At 44.6% G+C, this 18,507-nt stretch overlaps 1 protein-coding gene across 2 annotated transcripts; it reads right to left on the reverse strand.

Annotated features, from left to right (window-relative positions):
• Positions 1-1,890: 1,890 nt before the first annotated feature.
• BCL2L12 (BCL2 like 12) lies at positions 1,891-16,951 on the reverse strand. 2 transcript variants are annotated; one of them, XM_083709734.1, is made up of 7 exons: positions 16,665-16,951; positions 14,691-14,920; positions 10,554-10,930; positions 8,891-9,055; positions 7,787-7,893; positions 5,197-5,448; positions 1,891-2,900 (listed from the first exon to the last, which is right to left on the reverse strand). In XM_083709734.1, the coding sequence occupies exons 2-7, from the start codon at positions 14,843-14,845 to the stop codon at positions 2,853-2,855; spliced, it is 1,104 nt and encodes a 367-aa protein (XP_083565860.1). In that variant the 5' UTR covers positions 14,846-14,920; positions 16,665-16,951; the 3' UTR covers positions 1,891-2,852. The 2 variants fall into 2 exon arrangements, with proteins under 2 accessions (XP_083565860.1, XP_083565859.1); XM_083709733.1 differs by having other exon boundaries at positions 16,614-16,816.
• Between the last annotated feature and the right edge of the window lie 1,556 nt (positions 16,952-18,507).

Here is an 18,507-nt window from a genome sequence, read left to right on the forward strand (position 1 = left end):
CCTCTATTGTCGCCCCGGTCCTCCAGCTCATTCCTCCCTGTAGAGGGGCCCTTAACGCCAGCTTTCCCGACGGATTACTAGGCTCCCGCAGCCGCGCTGGGGCTGATGGGAGTTGTAGTCCGAAACGTGGGAGAGGGGGATGGTTTTGAAGGAACTTTAAACGTTCTGGCCACCACCTTACACTGGTTCACAGATCCCTGTTTATTTTTATTTTTATTTTTGTTTGGCGTCCGCCTGTCTCTAGAGACTATTATTATTATTATTGTTGTTATTATTATTATTATTATTATTATTTAGTCACTTTATCTTGCCCAAGGCAACCTGTCGCAGAAAAATTATGGGTTGGCTTTTGCTGCCCACCTCCATGATGTAAACGGGACGTCATCCCCAAGGGATTTAGTGTCCTCAAAGCCCATTATCAGCCATAGAAAAATAGATGGAGGTAGGATCAAGTGAAAGCAAGGCGGATCTTTATTTTTCTGTTGCAACTAGATCCGCTGCCCCGCCACACATGCACACCTCCTTGCAAGGAGGTGAGAGACCATGAACAAAGTGTGCAGGAACCTTTAAAGACTTGAAACATCGCCCAATCCCTTAGCCAAAGCCCCCCCTAAAACATCATGCATACAAAATCGGCCTTATATGCTCAAATCGTCTTGCCCCAGCAAGCAACCTGTACCAGCTGAAGTTTCCAAAGCGACTTCAGAGGTAGCCTCACATATAACATATTGCAGTAATCTAACCTAGAAGTTACCTAGAACTTCTGCCATGCATATTCTGTGCCAGGGACGCAGTTCGTTCTTCCAGGCCTCAGAAAGTTTTAGCCACACTGCCCGTAAGAACACCACACTATTGTTTCAGGGCTCAAATTGGTTTTATTGAACACAACGACGAAACAAAAACTGGAGTAGGGGGTGATTTATTTTAGGTACAGTGGTACCTCGGGTTAAGAACTTAATTTGTTCTGGAGGTCTGTTCTTAACCTGAAACTGTTCTTAACCTGAAGCACCACTTTAGCTAATGGGGCCTCCTGCTGCCGCACCACCAGAGCGCGGTGGCGATTTCTGTTCTCATCCTGAAGCAAAGTTCTTAACCCAACATAATATTTCTGGGTTAGCGGAGTCTGTAACCTGAAGCATATGTAAACTGAAGCGTATGTAACCCGAGGTACCACTGTAGTTTGGTTCCCAGTTCAAAAACATGGGACCTCTTAGAATAGCTGTCACTTTGATGCAGCAGCTAACTGCTCCCTATCTGGGAACGCTTCCACTGTAAGCTATCTTGTCCAGTCTCCTTCCCCCTTTGTGTGTGTTCATATATATACCATACATAATCTATATTAACATAGTGGCTTTAGCATGGGATGGGGTTTAATCAACATAAACAGTATTGTGTAGTGATGTGAGAGACTAGGGTTCAAATCCACTCTCGGACATGAACTTCACTGGGTGACCTTGGGCCAGTCACCAACTGCCTCAGTCAAACCTCACAAGGTTGATGTGATGATAATATTGGGAGGGGGGAAAGGATGTAGGCCACTTTGAGCTCCTTGAGTGAAAGGTGGCAGGTAAAATGTAATAAAGAGACAAGCTATACGTGGTCCCTTTTTGATAGCTCAATCCTACATATTTACTCGGAAGTCCTAATGAGTTAGTGGGTATAGGATCACTGACAGAGTTACGCAGGCAGGAGCTTGCATGAAGACTTTTGCTGCAGGAGTAGTGGGCGGGGGGGGGGGGAGAGACACCTCCTCAGTGGATGTTCATATTCAGGATGCTACCTGCAACAAATTATTTAAAGAGATGGGTATGGCAGAAGGTTGAGGGGGGAAAAGGGAACACCAAGCAAACAAAAATGCAGACACCAACCAAAGTACTTGATACTGAAATATGTATTTTCATTGAAAAGTTTTATTTAAAAAAATAGAGTGTTTCTCAGTCACTGAAACACTTCAGTTAAGCTACTGGTAAACATACTCAAATCCCTGAGTTTGAGGGTTACATTATTCTCAGAACCTTGCAACTCAGTCTTGCAAGATGATGCCATTGAGTTTTCATACAAACTGATCTGCGAACAAGTTTCGCATAGGATTTATTTATTTTGTATATCCTACTATTCAACCCCCAGAGGAGCTCACAAATCAAGAAAATTTAAAAAACAAGCAACCCCCCCAATACAATAAATAATTACAAAACGGCAGAACAATAACATTAAATATCAAAACCAGAACAAAAACAGTATCTAAATATCCTTCTTTTTAAAAAAAAATGTTTTCACCTGGTGCTGAAAAGATAACAGTGTCAGAACCAGGTAAGTTTTCTTTAGAAGAACATTTCAAAGATAAGGAGTCACCAATTATAAGGCCCTACCCTTGGATTTCCAGCAACCTTGTCTTCAATGACCGGCATCTGAATTATAGCCTCTGTTCCCTACCAATGCCTACTTATTTCAACTATCTTATTTTTCTCTGACCCTTATTTTCCTTTGCCAAGTTTTAAAAACAGGACTCCAAATCCCACAGGAACAGAGCAGCAACAAGTAGTGCAAAAAAATAAATAAAATCAATTTCTGCCATTTATTCCAAGTCCAGAAGTTTGGGAGTTATTAGTGTGGATTTCTAGATCCCGGGGCTAGCTTAAAAGTCACATTCTGATCATTGTTGTAAGGACATAACTTTCCTTGAGTGGTATTTCCCTGCCGGAGAGAGAAGATGGGACTTTCCAGGGAGAATTTGGGGAAAAAGAACAAGCCCACCCATTAGTCAGCTTTGCCCAGGCAAGTCTCAAGAGCATATTCACTCCTTCATCACAGTTTTAAGAGCAGTGGCACTGGCTCATGGTACTGGAGAATGGCTAGTCAAGCTGCAGATCAAATATCTCTTCCTGGGCCACAATGCTCTCCTACAGAGAAAGAAAGAAAAATCATCAGTCGTTTCCATAGTGCCTTTACTATAATGCATTTTGCATCTTTTTACTAGGGCTGTGTGATATCTGGTTTTCAGCATTGTGATATATCAGCAGCTAAATACCGCAATATGCTAATATAGTGCCATGTCTGGAATGCATCTCGGCTGCTTCTTCCTCCCACATCGCCTGGCCTCAGCCTTTTTGTGCCTTAGTTGAGCAAGCCGCATCATAACCAGAGGGATTTTCCCAGTCTGCGCCTGCTCTATGGTTTGCTGCCACCTGGAGGAGGCAGGCGAAAGCTGAGCCGGCAGAGCAACAGACCAACATTCCTCTGGCCTCGAGCAGTTTATCATCAGGGCAAATATTTTGAACTGGTTATCATGATGTGGATTTAAAACCGGTGTTCAACAATCTATCATCATATCGCCCAGACCTAACCATCACACTTCTCAGCCAGGAGCACCTCACACCTACAAACTGGGACCCCCAGAGACAGCATCCTTTTATAGCCAGCCAGAACTGGACCCTTTTATATGGTGTTGCTTAGTACCTGCCCTCCAGCACAGGCAGTGTAGAAGGCAAGAACTGACTGAGAGGCAACAGAGCTATAGGCTCCAGGCCAAATGACTACAGATTTAAGGCTCTCCAATTGTGGGGCAGAGCCAAGGAGAAACAGGCAGCCATTGGCTCTCTAGATATTGCTGAGCTGCAACTCCCATCAATTCTGGCCATGCTTGCTGGGGCTGATGGGAACTGTAGTTCAGAACATTGCGGGAGCACCTGATCTAGAGGAATTGAAAGCCTTGGTTATACTCCAAGCTTTGTTGGAAGAGGTTGCCTGTTGGAGCAATCTTAAGTACTGTACTGATCTTACTTGCTGCTGGATCGACGAACAGTTGCAATCCTAACCATGTCTACTTAGAAGTAATTCCTGTTCAGTTCAGTGGGGCTTATTTCCAGGTAAGTGGGGTTCAACTCGCACTCAGGCCATTGTGCTTTGCAGGCTCTCAGACCCTGAGATCATCTTCTGAGGCCCTCCTTCATGTGCCTCCTCCTCCAGTGGTCCAAAGGGTGGCAACATGAGAACGGGGCCTTCTCTGCAGTGGCTCCCCGTCTGTGGAATGCTCTCCCCAGGGAAGTTTGCCTGGCGCCTTCATGATACACCTTTAGGCACCAGGCAAAAGCGTTCCTTTTTAACCAGGCCTTTGGTGGATCAGATTGACATCCTATACCCTTTTAAAATGTGGCTCTTTGGGGGGGGGAGTTATTGGATTGTTGTTTTTATTTTGATTATGGATTTTGTGGTTTTATATTTTGATTTTATTCTGTGAACCGCCCTGAGACCTCCGGGTATAGGGCGGTATATAAATTCAATAAATAATAATTATAATGCTGGACACTTGTGACGCTCCTGTTCAGTAGATCACTTAGTCCCATTTTACAGATGTGGAACCGAAGGATAAAGAGGGAAAAGGCTAAGCTACAAAGTGCATCTTCTTGTGAGAGAAAGCTACATCTTGCCACCTATGGTGAGATCATAGCCAAGCATTTTCCCAGAACCCCTTGTCAGTCTTGATTCAAGTTGCCTTATGGACAGCATTTGGACTACCAGCATGGTGTAGTGGTTAAGAGCTGTAGACTCGTAATCTGGGGAACTGGGTTCGAGTCTCCGCTCCTCCACATGCAGCTGCTGGGTGACCTTGGGCTAGTCACACTTCTTGAAGTCTCTCAGCCCCACTCACCTCACAGAGTGATTGTTGTGGGGGAGGAAGGGAAAGGAGAATGTTAGCCGCTTTGAGACTCCTTCGGGTAGTGATAAAGGTAAAGGGACCCCTGTACATTAGGTCCAGTCGCGGCCGACTCTGGGGTTGCGGCGCTCATGTTGCTTTATTGGCCGAGGGAGCCAGCATTTGTCTGCAGACAGCTTCCGGGTCATGTGGCCAGCATGACTAAGCCGCTTCTGGCGAACCAGAGCAGCACACAGAAACGCCGTTTACCTTCCCGCTGGAGCGGTACCTATTTATCTATTTGCACTTTGACGTGCTTTCGAACTGCTAGGTTGGCAGGAGCAGGGACCGAGCAATGGGAGCTCACCCGTCGCGGGGATTTGAACTGTTGACCTTCTCATCGGAAAGTCCTAGGCTCAGTGGTTTAACCCACAGCACCACCCGTGTCCCATCTTCTTCTTCTTTTGTTTTTTAAAAATGTTTACGACTTTTTAATGCACTATCAACTGGGGCTCCAGCCCAACCTATGAAGAATCCATAGCCAGACATGCCATGACACTTACCCAGCCCCCTTGCTGCTGTAGCCAGGGCACAAACATGTCCATATACTGGAGACTGTAGCCCATGAGGGTGTGCACTGCATGGCTGTTGATACCAGCCACTTTTCGCGTGAGCTCCATGGTGAGGGCCAGCTTAGCCAACTGGGGGCTGGGGAGACCAGGGGGGGCACGTGAGGTGAAGGCCTCGGCCAGGCGAGAAAAGCTGCGGTAGGACAAGCGGGATAAGGTGTTGCGTAGCAATGGGTCGGCCTCAATCTGCCAATCACAGAAAGGGGGAAGAAACATTAAGCGTTGCCTGAGTGACTCGCCTGAAGGACAGCTGCGAATTCCAATCAGAAAGAGGCTCCTAAGCATTCATTGAGCACCAATAAGGTGCTTAGATAAGGTGCGCAGGCCCGCCTTAGGGCTGATTTGCATTTTTGCTACTTTTCAAAATTTCATGTGCTACTTGCGAGATGCCCACCCATTGAAAAGCCAAATACAGTGATACCTCGGGTTAAAGTACTTAATTCGTTCTGGAGGTCCGTTCTTAACCTGAAACTGTTCTTAACCTGAAGCACCACTTTAGCTAATGGGGCCTCCTGCTGCCGCTGCGCCGCCGGAGCACGATTTCTGTTCTCATCCTGAAGCAAAGTTCTTAACCTGAAGCACTATTTCTGGGTTAGCGGAGTCTGTAACCTGAAGCGTATGTAACCTGAAGCGTATGTAATCTGAGGTACCACTGTAAAGTGGGAGGTGGTTTTCCTTACAGAGGTACAAGCAGGGACATTTGAGCTATTTCCAGACCCAGATAGTTTTTGTAAATGCCTTGAGTGGAAAAGGAAGAACTAGCCTGCCCCATTGGTGTAGCCAGGTTTTTTTGCTGGGGGCGGGCAGGCTTTTGGTAGGAGAGACAGAACTGCAGATTTGTATTGATTTGGGGGGCAGCTGCCCCCCTACTGCGCCTTTGGCTAGACCCATAGCCTGCCCCGTTTTCTTAGGAATCAATGCCGTCAGGGCAGCTGTGCATATGACAGGCAGAAGGGACAGGAGACAACAATTCTGCTGGCTATCAGTTCTGGGTGGCACATTCTAAGAAGGGGCATTGACAAAATTGCAACAACACAGCTCCTTTGCAAACTGGTAAATAAAAGTTTAGCTCAACAATGTGAGCAAGAGAAGCTTTGCAAAAGCAGACTGGGGCGTATAAAGATAGCAATGAAAAAGGCATGTGCAGAGCTATTTGAACTGTGGCTACCCAGAAGCCTGTGGCTATGATGTTCAGTGGGTCTTATTCCCGAGTAAGTGTGCCTAGGCGATTGCAGCTTCAATGTCTTCGCCTTAGGTAAGGTAAAGGACCCCTGGACGGTGAAGTCCACTCAAAGGTGACTAGGGGGTGTGACACTCATCTCACTTCAGGCCTTGCAAAAGGAGCCAGTGTTTGTCCACAGACAGCTTTCCGGGTCATGTGGCCACCATGACTAAACCACTTCTGCTGCAACAGAACACAGTGACGGAAGCCAGAGTGCACGGAAATGGCGTTTACCTTCCCACCATGGCAGTACCTGTTTATCTACTTGCACTGGTGTGCTTTTGAACTGCTAGGTTGGCAAAAGCTGGGACAAAGCAACGGGAGCTCACTCTGTCGCAGGGAATCGAACCGCCGACCTTCTGGTCAGCAAGCCCAAGAGGCTCAGTGGTTTAACCCACAGTGCTACATATAACAACAGGATGATTCCTAGGCTGCAATCTTATGCATACTTAACTTAATAGTAAGCCCAAAACACACCTCTAAGTAAACATGGGAAGAGGATGGGGAGAAAACACAAGGGGTGAGTTTGCTTGGAAGAAGAGGAAGAAGGTATGCTAATAGGTAAGTAGAGAGCAGGGACAACACTTGCTTTCACTTGCTAACCTTATAAAATAATAGCAAGCTTCCTCTCTAAGTGCTGGTCTTTCAGTAAGGTAAAGGGACCTCTGACCATTAGGTCCAGTCATGACCGACTCTGGGGTTGCAGCGCTCATCTTGCTTTATTGGCCAAGGGAGACGGCGTACAGCTTCCGGGTCATGTGACCAGCATGACTAAGCCGCTTCTGGCGAACCAGAGCACCGCACGGAAACGCCGTTTAACTTCCCACTGGAGCGGTACCTATTTATCTACTTGCACTTTGATGTGCTTTCAAACTGCTAGGTGGACAGGAGCTGAGACCAAACAATGGGAGCTCACCCCATCGCAGGGATTTGAACCGCCGACCTTCTGATCGGCAAGTCCTAGGCTCTGTGGTTTAACCCACAGCGCCACCCACGTCCCTTTTGGTCTTTCAGTAGCCATCCATTATTAAGAGGGCAATATCAGCAGGCTTGGGGAAACCCCAAGATTTGTAGATGTACAAAAAAAGTTTAGGAAAAAGCCTGAAGGAGGGGGGAATTCTCCAAAAAGCCTAATGAGGGTTCAGTGACCACAAAATTTTGGGTAATTCTTTAGAGTTGCAGGAAGAAAACTGGGATGCAAGGCAAAGGAGCAGAATAGAACGGCATATCCTGAAAAAGGGCCGGGCTAGCAGACAGGAACATTCCACATTGCAACAGTTTTGTCACAGGCCTGTCTTATACCTCCTTATTGATGATTCCGGCCTTCTCTTCCAGAAGGGCAACCAGTTTCTGGAGGATTTGCTCTTTCTGTTTCTCCTCCAAGTCTCCTGGCAGCTCCTCCGAAATAACTGTGAGCAGAAAAAACCAGTCCAATTCAGAGATGCAACGTGGGCGTGACAAAACACAGAAAGGAAAGGATCCGAAGATGGCTTTGGGCCTAGATAATGTATTTGGAGCATCATTATTCATTGGAGCCTCTCTGAAGTGGTGGGACCTAACTATGGATTCCAGGGTGAATAAAAATCAATGATTTTTTAACAATAAAAATATTTTTTTTAAAATTTAAATTGGATGTTTTAGACTTAAATCGGATTTTTTTATTTAAATCGGACTTTTAAAATACAATGCTTTTGGAGGAGAAATCTTTCTAAAGATAGTTTTCTATTTAAGTTACATTATAGTCCAAAGGCTATTCATCAGGAAATAAGGATTTGTTTTAAGTTTTTCATGTGTGCTAAAACTCAGTCTAAGGTGTGTTTTTTTAAAAAAATCGTTTAACCACATCAGTTAACAAACATAGATACATATACTATAACGTTATTGTTTTAGTTAAATAAATTGTTATTAAAGAAATGATTATTTTTCTCCTTCTAATAAAGTACAGCAGAAAAGTTGTCCAAATATAAACAATTTCATAATTACGTGTCTTTGTATTTCTAATGGTATAACCAAATCAGTAATTTTTGATATAACTGTAAAAACTACTCCTGAAAATGTATTAGTCCAAAAACGAAACCTTCATCTGGTTGTAAATATTAAGATTATGCCAGCAAGAATGAGTCTTTCTGTAAAAAATGATTTCAATCAAGTCTTACTGACTAGTGATTTAAATTGTGATTTAAATCGATTTGATTTAAATCAAATCCACCCCAATGGATTCCCCTTGTTACTTCCTTCCTCGCCCTCCCCGTGTTGCAGCAACACAGGGAGCATTGCACAATCTAATAGGATGCTTGTAGGTGCTAATTCTTATGACATATTTGGCCAGGAAAGAAGAAGGGATTAAGATGCAATCTCTATTACCCAACGGTGAAGGCTACAACCACAAGAAACTCAATCCCATACCTGGAGTGCTGGGTAACGTGCCGCCCGTGGGGAGTATGCTGATTTCATCTGTGGGAAAAGGCAAGCTTTTGGCCACCAAAGGGCTGGTCAGCTGTTGCTGCTTGACCAAGTGGTCCAGTTTCTGGGCCACCAAGGTATACAACTCAGCATTCTCAGCCTCACCACCTGCAACAAAAGAACAGAAAGCTGTTAAGGAGCAAAGGAAAGCCACATTCTGCACTGCAGAGAGAGCCACCGGTTAGCAAGGCGAGAAAGGATAGCTTATGTGACGTGCTAGCAAAAGCTGATTACAGTGGTACCTCAGGTTACATACGCATCAGGTTACAGACTCCACCAACCCAGAAATAGTACCTCGGGTTAAGAACTTTGCTTCAGGATGAGAACAGAAATTGTGTTCTGGTGGCGCGGCGGCAGCAGGAGGCCCCATTAGCTAAAGCGGTGCTTCAGGTTAAGAACAGTTTCAGGTTAAGAACGGACCTCCAGAACGAATTAAATACTTAACCCGAGGTACCACTGTATCTGCAACAAGGCTAACTTCTGTTGGTGAAAGGATAGGCAAGCTTCTGAGTTGCACAGGAGTCTTCAACAGGCAGAAAAAGAAAGGCAAGTCAGTTCTCACCCACAGACCCCCCCCCCCGTGGGCATTTGACAAAAAACCCACACTGGACCTGGAAGTGTATGACTCCCATTGTGCAATGCGGACACTGAGGTCCAGCGCTGAGGGCCTTTTGGCGGTTCCCTCATTGCAAGAAATGAAGTTACAGGAAACCAGGCACAGGGCCTTCTCGGTAGTGGCGCCCTTCCTGTGGAATCCCCTCCCACCAGATATCAAGGAGATAAGTAATTATACAGCCTTTAGAAGACATCTGAAGGCAGCCCTGTATAGGGAAGTTTTTAATGCTTAATGATGTTTTTGCATATGCGAGAAACCGCCCAGAGTGACTGGGGCAGGGTACAAATAATAAAATTATGATTATTATGACAACTGCTACCTACCCACTTTTTAGGGAAGCTGCTCAAAAGGGGGGTTGGCTGCTCAGCTTCAAATGCTCTTGGATAAAATTGATTATCTGAACCCATTCCAGTCTGGTTCCAGGCCTGGTTCTGAGACCAAATCAGCCTGGGTTGCCCTGACCAGGGATATTTATTGGGAGAGGGAGCGGAGGACTGCAAACCTGTTAATTTCCCTTGATCTCTCTACAATTTTTGATATCATTGATTTCATAGTATCTTACTGGATCAGCTTTGGAAATTAGGAGCCCAGCGGTACAGCGATTCCGCTCATTAAAGACTCATTCGAAGCAAGTTCCACTAGGTTTGGTGGCGCTACCCACAAATAGGCAATAAAGAGGGAGCTTTTGTCTGTTTTTTTCCCAAACAAACAAACAAACTAACTAACTAGCACAGCTTCAAATAGCAAGAGAAAGCAATTTCGTTCTGACTACCTCTGGACTTGAAGGCTCGACATCCCAGAATCAAATCTTTGCTCAATGTGGACTTTGGCAAGCGGAAACACCACTTTACCCTTCCTTCAAGAAGTCCAAGGCACAACCCCTTTAAAAATGTTTATAACTGGGTGAGGCATGGAGCCAGGACCTCTGTCTCTGAAGCAAGAAGGAATCTAGATAAAGAAATGAAGGCCAGAGAGGTAGCATTTCCTTACCACTCCCTTGGGGCACCCGTTGCTCCGATGGATGTTTCCGACAGTAGCAGTTGACAACAGGCAGGGAGTCCGGGCGCTGGAGAGTCCCACCGGGGCTTGTCGTCTCCCCCAAGGAAGATCCCTTTTTCCGCAGGATGTTCTTGAGGGAGAAGGAGCGCTTCTGGCGGCCGCCTTCCCCAACCTCCCCTCCTGCCTTGGACCTCTTTAAGGAGCCCATAGAAGGCGGCACGTTGTCCGGCGGGGTTCGCGGACTAGGCCGCCGCTGCAGTAGACGCTTGATGCTGGTGCGGAAGCTATGCTTTTTTTCGTCGGCACAGTTATTTTCCTCATGGGCAGAGCTCCAGGCTGGACAATCCTGGAAGTGTTCTGTTGGGGAGCTGTGGGGAGTGAACAGCGATAGAAAACGTGGTATTATGGCGAGAGTTTTAATAGCAAAAGGATGGAAGAACGAAGAAACCCCGACTAAAGAATTATGGCAAGAGAAACTGATGGACTATGCAGAATCGGCAAAATTGACACATAAACTACGGGACAAGGATAACTGTGACTTTAAAGATGAATGGGAACCTTTTACAAAGTATTTAAAGAAGCAACAAAGTGAACTGGACTCCTTGGCAGGTTTTGAAGAAACACTCACAAACTTTTTATTGATAATAATCAGTTAGATAAATTAAGGATTTATACAATTTTGTAACATGCAGAGAATAGCATTTACAGAGAAACCAGAGATGGGAACTGAAGGAAGTTGGGGGGGGGGAGAGAGAATTGTTTTATAGGGGGGAATTAAGGATGATATGTTGTAAGATAATATGTTCTGTTTAAATTCCTAATAAAAATATTTAAAGAAAAGAAAAGAAAACGTGGTATTTTAAAATGTATAATTGGCTCTCAGAGCAGTGTACAAAAAATGAACAGGTTAAATCTGTAATGAAACAACGGGCAAAAGACTTGAGACATAATATGAAAATGGCAGATTGGGAGAGGCTGTGGAAAACAATTGAAATTCACGGCATGTTGTTCACTGAAAGGGAATTAGATGAAAATGATGTATAGGTGGCATCTGACACCTGTCAGGTTAGCAAAAATGTACAGAACAAGTTCAAATATTTGCTGAAAATGTAAAGAAAAAGAAGGTACCTTTTATCCTATGTAGTGGACATGTAAAGTAATGAAAAAATTCTGGGAGATGATATACGATGAAATGAAAAAAAATGTTTAAAATAACTTTTGTTAAAAAACCAGAAGCCTTTTTACTAGGAATTATAGGTACCTAGATACCAAAGGACTAGAAAAGATTGTTTATGTATGTGACAACAGCCACACGGATGCTGCTAGCCCAGAGATGGAAGGAAGAAACTACCCCAACCAGAGAAGAACGGCAAGTTAATGGCAAAATTAGCTGGGAAGCTCAGAAATCAAGAAGACAAAAACTTTAATAAGAAATGGGAAAAGTTTATAATTTATCTACAAGACCACTGTAAGCAGGTTAAAACATTAGCTGGATTTTAACCACACTTGTAAAGAAATGGAAAGTACAGTGGTGCCCCGCAAGACGAATGCCTCGCAAGACGGAAAACTCGCTAGACGAAAGAGTTTTCCGTTTTGGAGGTGCTTCGCAAAACGAATTTCCTATGGGCTTGCTTCGCAAGACGAAAATGTCTTGCGAGTTCCTGCGGGGTTTTTCCCCTCCCCCCCTTTTTCTAAGCCACTAAGCCACTTATCCGATAAGCCGCTATAAGCCGCTAAAAGCCACTAAACCGCTAATAGCGCTAATCCGCTAAGCCGTCAATGGACTTGCTTCGCAAGACGAAAAAACCGCTAGACGAAGAGACTCGCGGAACGGGTTCTTTTCGTCTTGCGAGGCACCACTGTATAGATAATTTAGAAGGATTAAAAATTTGGATAAGTATTGATATGCAGTTGTAAACAATACCGTTGGGACCCATGGAAGGGATGGGGGGAAGTCAGGAGATTCAGAGTAACCTCGATATTTGGATTCGGAACTGTTTTTTTATTGCATGTTTATACTTTTCAAAATCAAATAAAAAAATTATAGAGAGAAAGAAAATGTGGTATCTTAAGCACATCTACTCAGAAGTAAATCCCACTTTGTTCAATGGGATTTACTCCAAGGTAATTGGATCCAGGACTCTAGCTTTGGACCTTTGACCCACCACCACCGAGTACTTTCTTTTTTTTCATATATTTATTTCCTTGCCAACATGTGTTTTCCAGGATAGCTAACAATTAAACTAAAGCAGTTAAGTCTACACATTGAAACAGCAAAGCAATAAGAACGGCAGCAGCAGCAGCTATATTATTTCCCCGCCCCCAACAAAAAATAAATAGCAGTAAGATAAAAAACATATTGACAGCATCTAGAAGTTTTATCTAGCAAATAAAAATGTGTTCCTTTGGTATTGAAAAGAGAACTAAGTTGGCACCACAGAGGACTCTTCAAGCAGAGGGATTTCAAGGATAGGGTGCCAACACTGAAAAGGTCCTACTTCAAGTAAGGCTGGCCCTACCATTAGACAGAGTGAGACAGTCACCTCTGGCGGCACATTCTGAGGAGCAGAGAGTAGCAGCTAAATGTTGAAAGAGAGAAGTGTGTGTGTCACATGAGCCCCTAAATTAGCCTGCTACCCCTCAGATACAGCAGAGGGATGCTGTCCCATCACCAGTGAAGTAAGTTTCAACTGTCAGTCCACTCACTATCTGCATTTGGATTGGACGGGTCCACCGCCATCTTGCCATTTTCCTCAGACAGAAAAAATGTTTCCGCTCTAGTCATAAAGATACACAGCATGGGATCTTTCGTACAAAAGGTGAAAGCTGAGAGTCACTGTACTGCAGAACAACCTAAAACTACGGAAGTCTGCATCAGCATAATATTATGATATTAATTTTACTCTCTTAGCCCACACACAAAAAGAAGCCAAATGCCACAGAAGATTTTGTAAATGGGAACATGAAACGTCTCCACTGTAAACAGTCTTCATAATCAAGATATTATGGTTTGGGGCAGACTACATTGGTGCGCAGTGTCTGAATTTCAGTGTTGCGAAGCCACATAAAATGGTTTGGTCATTATTGTATAGTCCATTTGCCGTAGACTTGTTCTTTTTAAAGTTTTGAAATCTTTTCATACCTATGGTATAGGGAGGAAACACGCGATGTTTATTAAGTACCTGAGGCAAGTGGTGTCTTGAAGCCAGGGTTAGGCCAGGGCATTTTGCTAAAGAACAAACAGTCCTGGGCCAGCCTTGACCTCAAGACACCACCTGCCTTACCTCAAAGGTGACCCAAAAAAAGAGCTTTTGAATGTGATATATCATGTTTTATTCTAGCTCCCACTTTTCTTACCTCCCAGATTGAAAACCACAACTTTCTTCCCAGATCTCTCCCGCCCAGGAGAATTCAATATAATCGTTTCTCCCAGGAATGCAGCCCAGATCCCACCTCAGAATCTGACACCGGAAGATATGGTAGTTTAGTATGGAGTTTTCTTTTAAGCCTTGTTTTAAGACAGCTGGGAGTAACATTCATTTTTTTTTTTTACAGAAAGACTCATTCTTGCTGGTACAGTGGTACCTCAGGTTAAGTACTTAATTCATTCCGGAGGTCAGTTCTTAACCTGAAACTGTTCTTAACCTGAAGCACCACTTTAGCTAATGGGGTCTCCCGCTGCTGCCACTGTGCCGCCGGAGCACGATTTCTGTTCTCATCCTGAAGCAAAGTTCTTAACCTGAGGTACTATTTCTGGTTTAGCGGAGTCTGTAACCTGAAGCGTATGTAACCTGAAGCATATGTAACCCAAGGTACCACTGTATAATCTTAATATTTACAACCAGATGAAGGTTTCGTTTTTGGAATAATAAATTTTCAGAGATGGGGAGTAACTATGGGGAATTGCTAACTCTTGGCGTGTGTGATCCATATTGATGTGGCTGCGACTTCTTTTAGAAAAAAAAAGTGTTTGTGATTCACTTCTGCTGCCTTGATTCTTGGACACAACAGAAGGTCTTGTCCCCTTCCAGGAAACCCAGAACCTCTGCCTTGACTCGCCCCTGAATTTTCCACATTTCACTTCCTCCAAGCTGAACCATAACATCGCTCCTCCGAAGACTCCTTTACCTGTGCATGTAACTTGTAGGATCATAATAACTCCCGCCCACGTGACCTAGGGACTCCACCTCTCCATTTCTTAGCACCCTTTGCAGGAATGCTTCCAGCACCCTCCGGGTCTCTTCTTCCACCTGCCTTTTTGGCGGCAGCGGGCTCCCTGCCATGAGTCTATAGTGCTGCAAAGATAGGCTGGCGTTCAAAGAGAGGAGACAGGTTTCTTGCCACACCTACCAGCAGCCCTGGAAGAAAAAGAACAACAACACATTAGCCTTCCCTCCCTTTTTCTCACAGCCCCTTCTATCCTGCTCCTTTTCATTCATATTATTGATTGCCATACCTCCCCTCCCCCTCCCCCCAAACACATATCCTTTGTACAGTGGTACCTCGGGTTACATATGCTTCAGGTTACAGACTCCGCTAACCCAGAAATAGTGCTTCAGGGTGAGAACTTTGCTTCAGGATGAGAACAGAAATCGTGTGGCAGCAGCAGGAGGCCCCATTAGCTAAAGTGGTGCTTCAGGTTAAGAACAGTTTCAGCTTAAGAATGGACCTCCAGAACGAATTAAGTACTTAACCTGAGGTACCAGAAGCTTTTTTGTTAGGAATTACAGGAAGAGAGATTAACAGAAGTGACTACAAACTTTTCCAATATGCAGTGACTGCGGCAAGAATCTTAATGGCCCAAAAATGGAAACAAGAGGAATTACCGACAGTGGAAGAGTGGAGACTGAAACTTATGGACTTTGCAGAATTGGACAAAATGACTGGGAAAATTAGATACCAGAAAGATCACAAGTTCACTGAGGACTGGAGAAAGTTTACGATTTATCTGGAAAATATCTGTGACGAACAGACAACGCTAGTCGGTTTTAAAGAGGCTTTGTGATGTTAAAGGGTATTGTAAAACAAAAATGATATGAAAGGATATTCTAACTGGCAATATATTATAAAGGAAATGCGTAACAAATATAAAATATGAGGATTGTGGGAGGAGCTGGTGGAAGTCAAAAATTTGTAAATTGGTGAATATGGCTATGCTTGAATAATTTGTAAAAGAAATTTTTGTAAAAATTTAATAAAAAATAAAGTACTTAACCCGAGGTATCACTGTATATACACCAAGGACCTTTCGTTCACGTTCTTCTATCCCCACTGGAATCATATGATTTATTTCAGAGGCTTCCATTTCAGCTGCCTGCTCAAACACAAGGCAATCTATTCACCAGCCAGCCCCCCCGGATTTAACCCATGCAATCCAGACCCAAATCATGCCACTGCAGAGCACAAAATAACCCCAGACATTTCAAGCTAAGTAAGCCAAGTATGGTAAACAAGCTGTTGTCTCCGTTGGTACATCCTATGGGAAAGTACCTCACTCCAGCAAAAACAGGTGTTCTTCTTCCTCCTCCACCTAACACTTTCTTTAAAGCCAGGTTGCAATCCCTGCCCTTGCTAACCTCAACCGGTGTCTTGGGGTTTTCCCCCACTCAAGCAGCATATAATTTTAATGAAATAAATAAAAATAAACCAATAATATCATTCCTGTCCGATCCATAGAAGCACCAGCCATTCCCCGCCCCCAAACACACACACCAGGGGTGCCAACTTGAATAAAATATTGGGGGTGGGGCAGGTTGCAAGACTTGGCACACACACACAGCTTTAGGGGCCCGGACCCCTCAAATATTTCATGGGGGGCAGCCCCCAGGAATTGGCTCCTATGCCCCACACCTATGCCAGCCCACCGCCTCTGCCCCCTTACCACCAGACACCCCGGTTTTTTTCAGCCTGGTAGTACATTCCTAGACATGTCTACTCGGTAGTAAGCCTGAATTACTCCCACCTTCTCTGCCTATCCCAATTCTCCCATCACTTTCCCCCATCGCATCTCCCCAGAATTTGGGGGCTGCGTGTGGGAGACTCCCCCACTACCTTAGAATCCCACGGTCGCGTCTCTATCCCGGAGGCTCGCTCGGTCCGCACCTGAAACAGAAGCCCGGCAAAAGTTTGATGCTCCTCCGGCAAACTTCCTAGCCACTTCTGCAGCAGGAAAGATTTGCACATGCGCCTTCGCCACCTTAAGTTCAGTTTCGGTCCCGCTTTCGTTGATAGCGGCGGGGGTGGGGGTGGGGGCTGTACAGTTGTCGGGGGCGGGGCTTCGATTTAACCCCTGCTGGGCGTTGCGATGACGTGTAGCGTTCTAGAATCAAAGCGGGAATCCACAGAATGAATTGTGCGCGAAAAAGGAATCCTCGAAAGTGGAGGGTGTCCTTTGCGCTTGGAGGAGAGGGCGGTGAGGAGTTTATTTGTTTATTTATTTTTATTTATTGAATTTATACAGCTCCCTATACAGTACCCGAATGTCTCAGGGCGGTTCACAGAACAAAATCAGAATACTGTATAAAACCTATGGAGCTGAGCTGGCTGGGTATCCAGAGATCAATGCCGTGCAAAGTCCAAAAAGACGAAAACAGAACAAAAAGCACTGGGTGGCCTTGAGAAAATGATGTAATTTGTCTGCCAATTGAGACGTCTCCATCTCAATCGAAGAAACGCTGGCATTTAGAACGACTGGCAGTGATATAGTTTTATTAAATTTCCACAAATTTCACATAGAATTGCAATACACAATACATTTTTTTATTTTGTATTATCGACTTCCCATCCCCTTTCCCGTGTTTTTTTATTCTATCTCACACACCCGATCTTCACTTATTTATATCATAACCATACTAACAATAATCTCTCATTATTTCTCTTGCTCATAGTTCAAATCCCGCTCGCGAATTCATCATATTATAACATTTCTTTAAATAGCCCGAAAAAGGCTTCCATTCTTCCATAAAATATCATTAAGTTCTTCTATTTTAGCTTTGCTGATTCAGCACAATCCGTGACTTTGTTTCTCCATCCTTCTTTGGTAGGAACTTCTTCATCTTTCCATTTCTGTGCATAGAACAACCGGCAATAAGATAAAATCTGATGTTGCTCACTGAGGGCTTAGTAAGAGAAAGAATTGTAATAACAATAAAGCTTCTGGAAGACTTTTTGCACCATTAGGTGAGTGTGAAAGACCGAATTGAACTGGAGAGGAGTTTTGATTTTTAATAAATCCTTCTTTTCTTCCGGGGAGCTCAGGCTTGCATGCGTCACTCTTCCCCATCGCATTTTAAAGCAACCCTTTGAGTGTCAGGGGACTTGGCTGTTTTTGCACAATAGCAGCAGGAACCGTGAAGTTGAAATTTCAGCAGCATAACCCGTAAGAGTCCATAATATGTATTTTTCTCCCCATCATGGTGCCCATTCTCGAAGAGGGTGAATTGCTATTTACTATTATTATGAATTTTTATACCATTTAATGCCAAAACAGGCTTCTGGGCAGTTTTACGAGCAGAAAAAGCGGTTACACAAACAAGGACACGCACACATTTAAAACACACTGCTTCTCTCCCAAAGAATCCTGAGAACTGTAGTTTAGCCCCGTCCCAGAGCTACAACTCCCAACGCCTGCAAACTACATTTCCCAGGATTCTTTGGGAGCAAGCCGTCCGCTTGCAAGGTTATGTTGTGCGCGCAGTTACACAGCCAGCGTTTTTGGGAGACGGATCCACGTGAAATCGACATTATCATAGGGAGCCACCGAATCGCCGCTTTCCTGCGTGACTGGGGAAAAAATATGCAATGGCCCTTCAGGATTGCGACTTGCTCCCAATGCAACTGCGCACCCGAGGAGCTCTCTTCTCCCTCTCCGGGATATTCCGGTGCGCGCAGACCACGGCTCCTTGCGCTGGCCGGGAAGGTGGGGAGGCGCCTGCCGGAGAAGGGG

This window comes from Podarcis gaigeae (assembly GCF_964106915.1).
Source record: "Podarcis gaigeae genome assembly, chromosome: 13".
Taxonomy (NCBI): Eukaryota; Metazoa; Chordata; class Lepidosauria; order Squamata; family Lacertidae; genus Podarcis; species Podarcis gaigeae.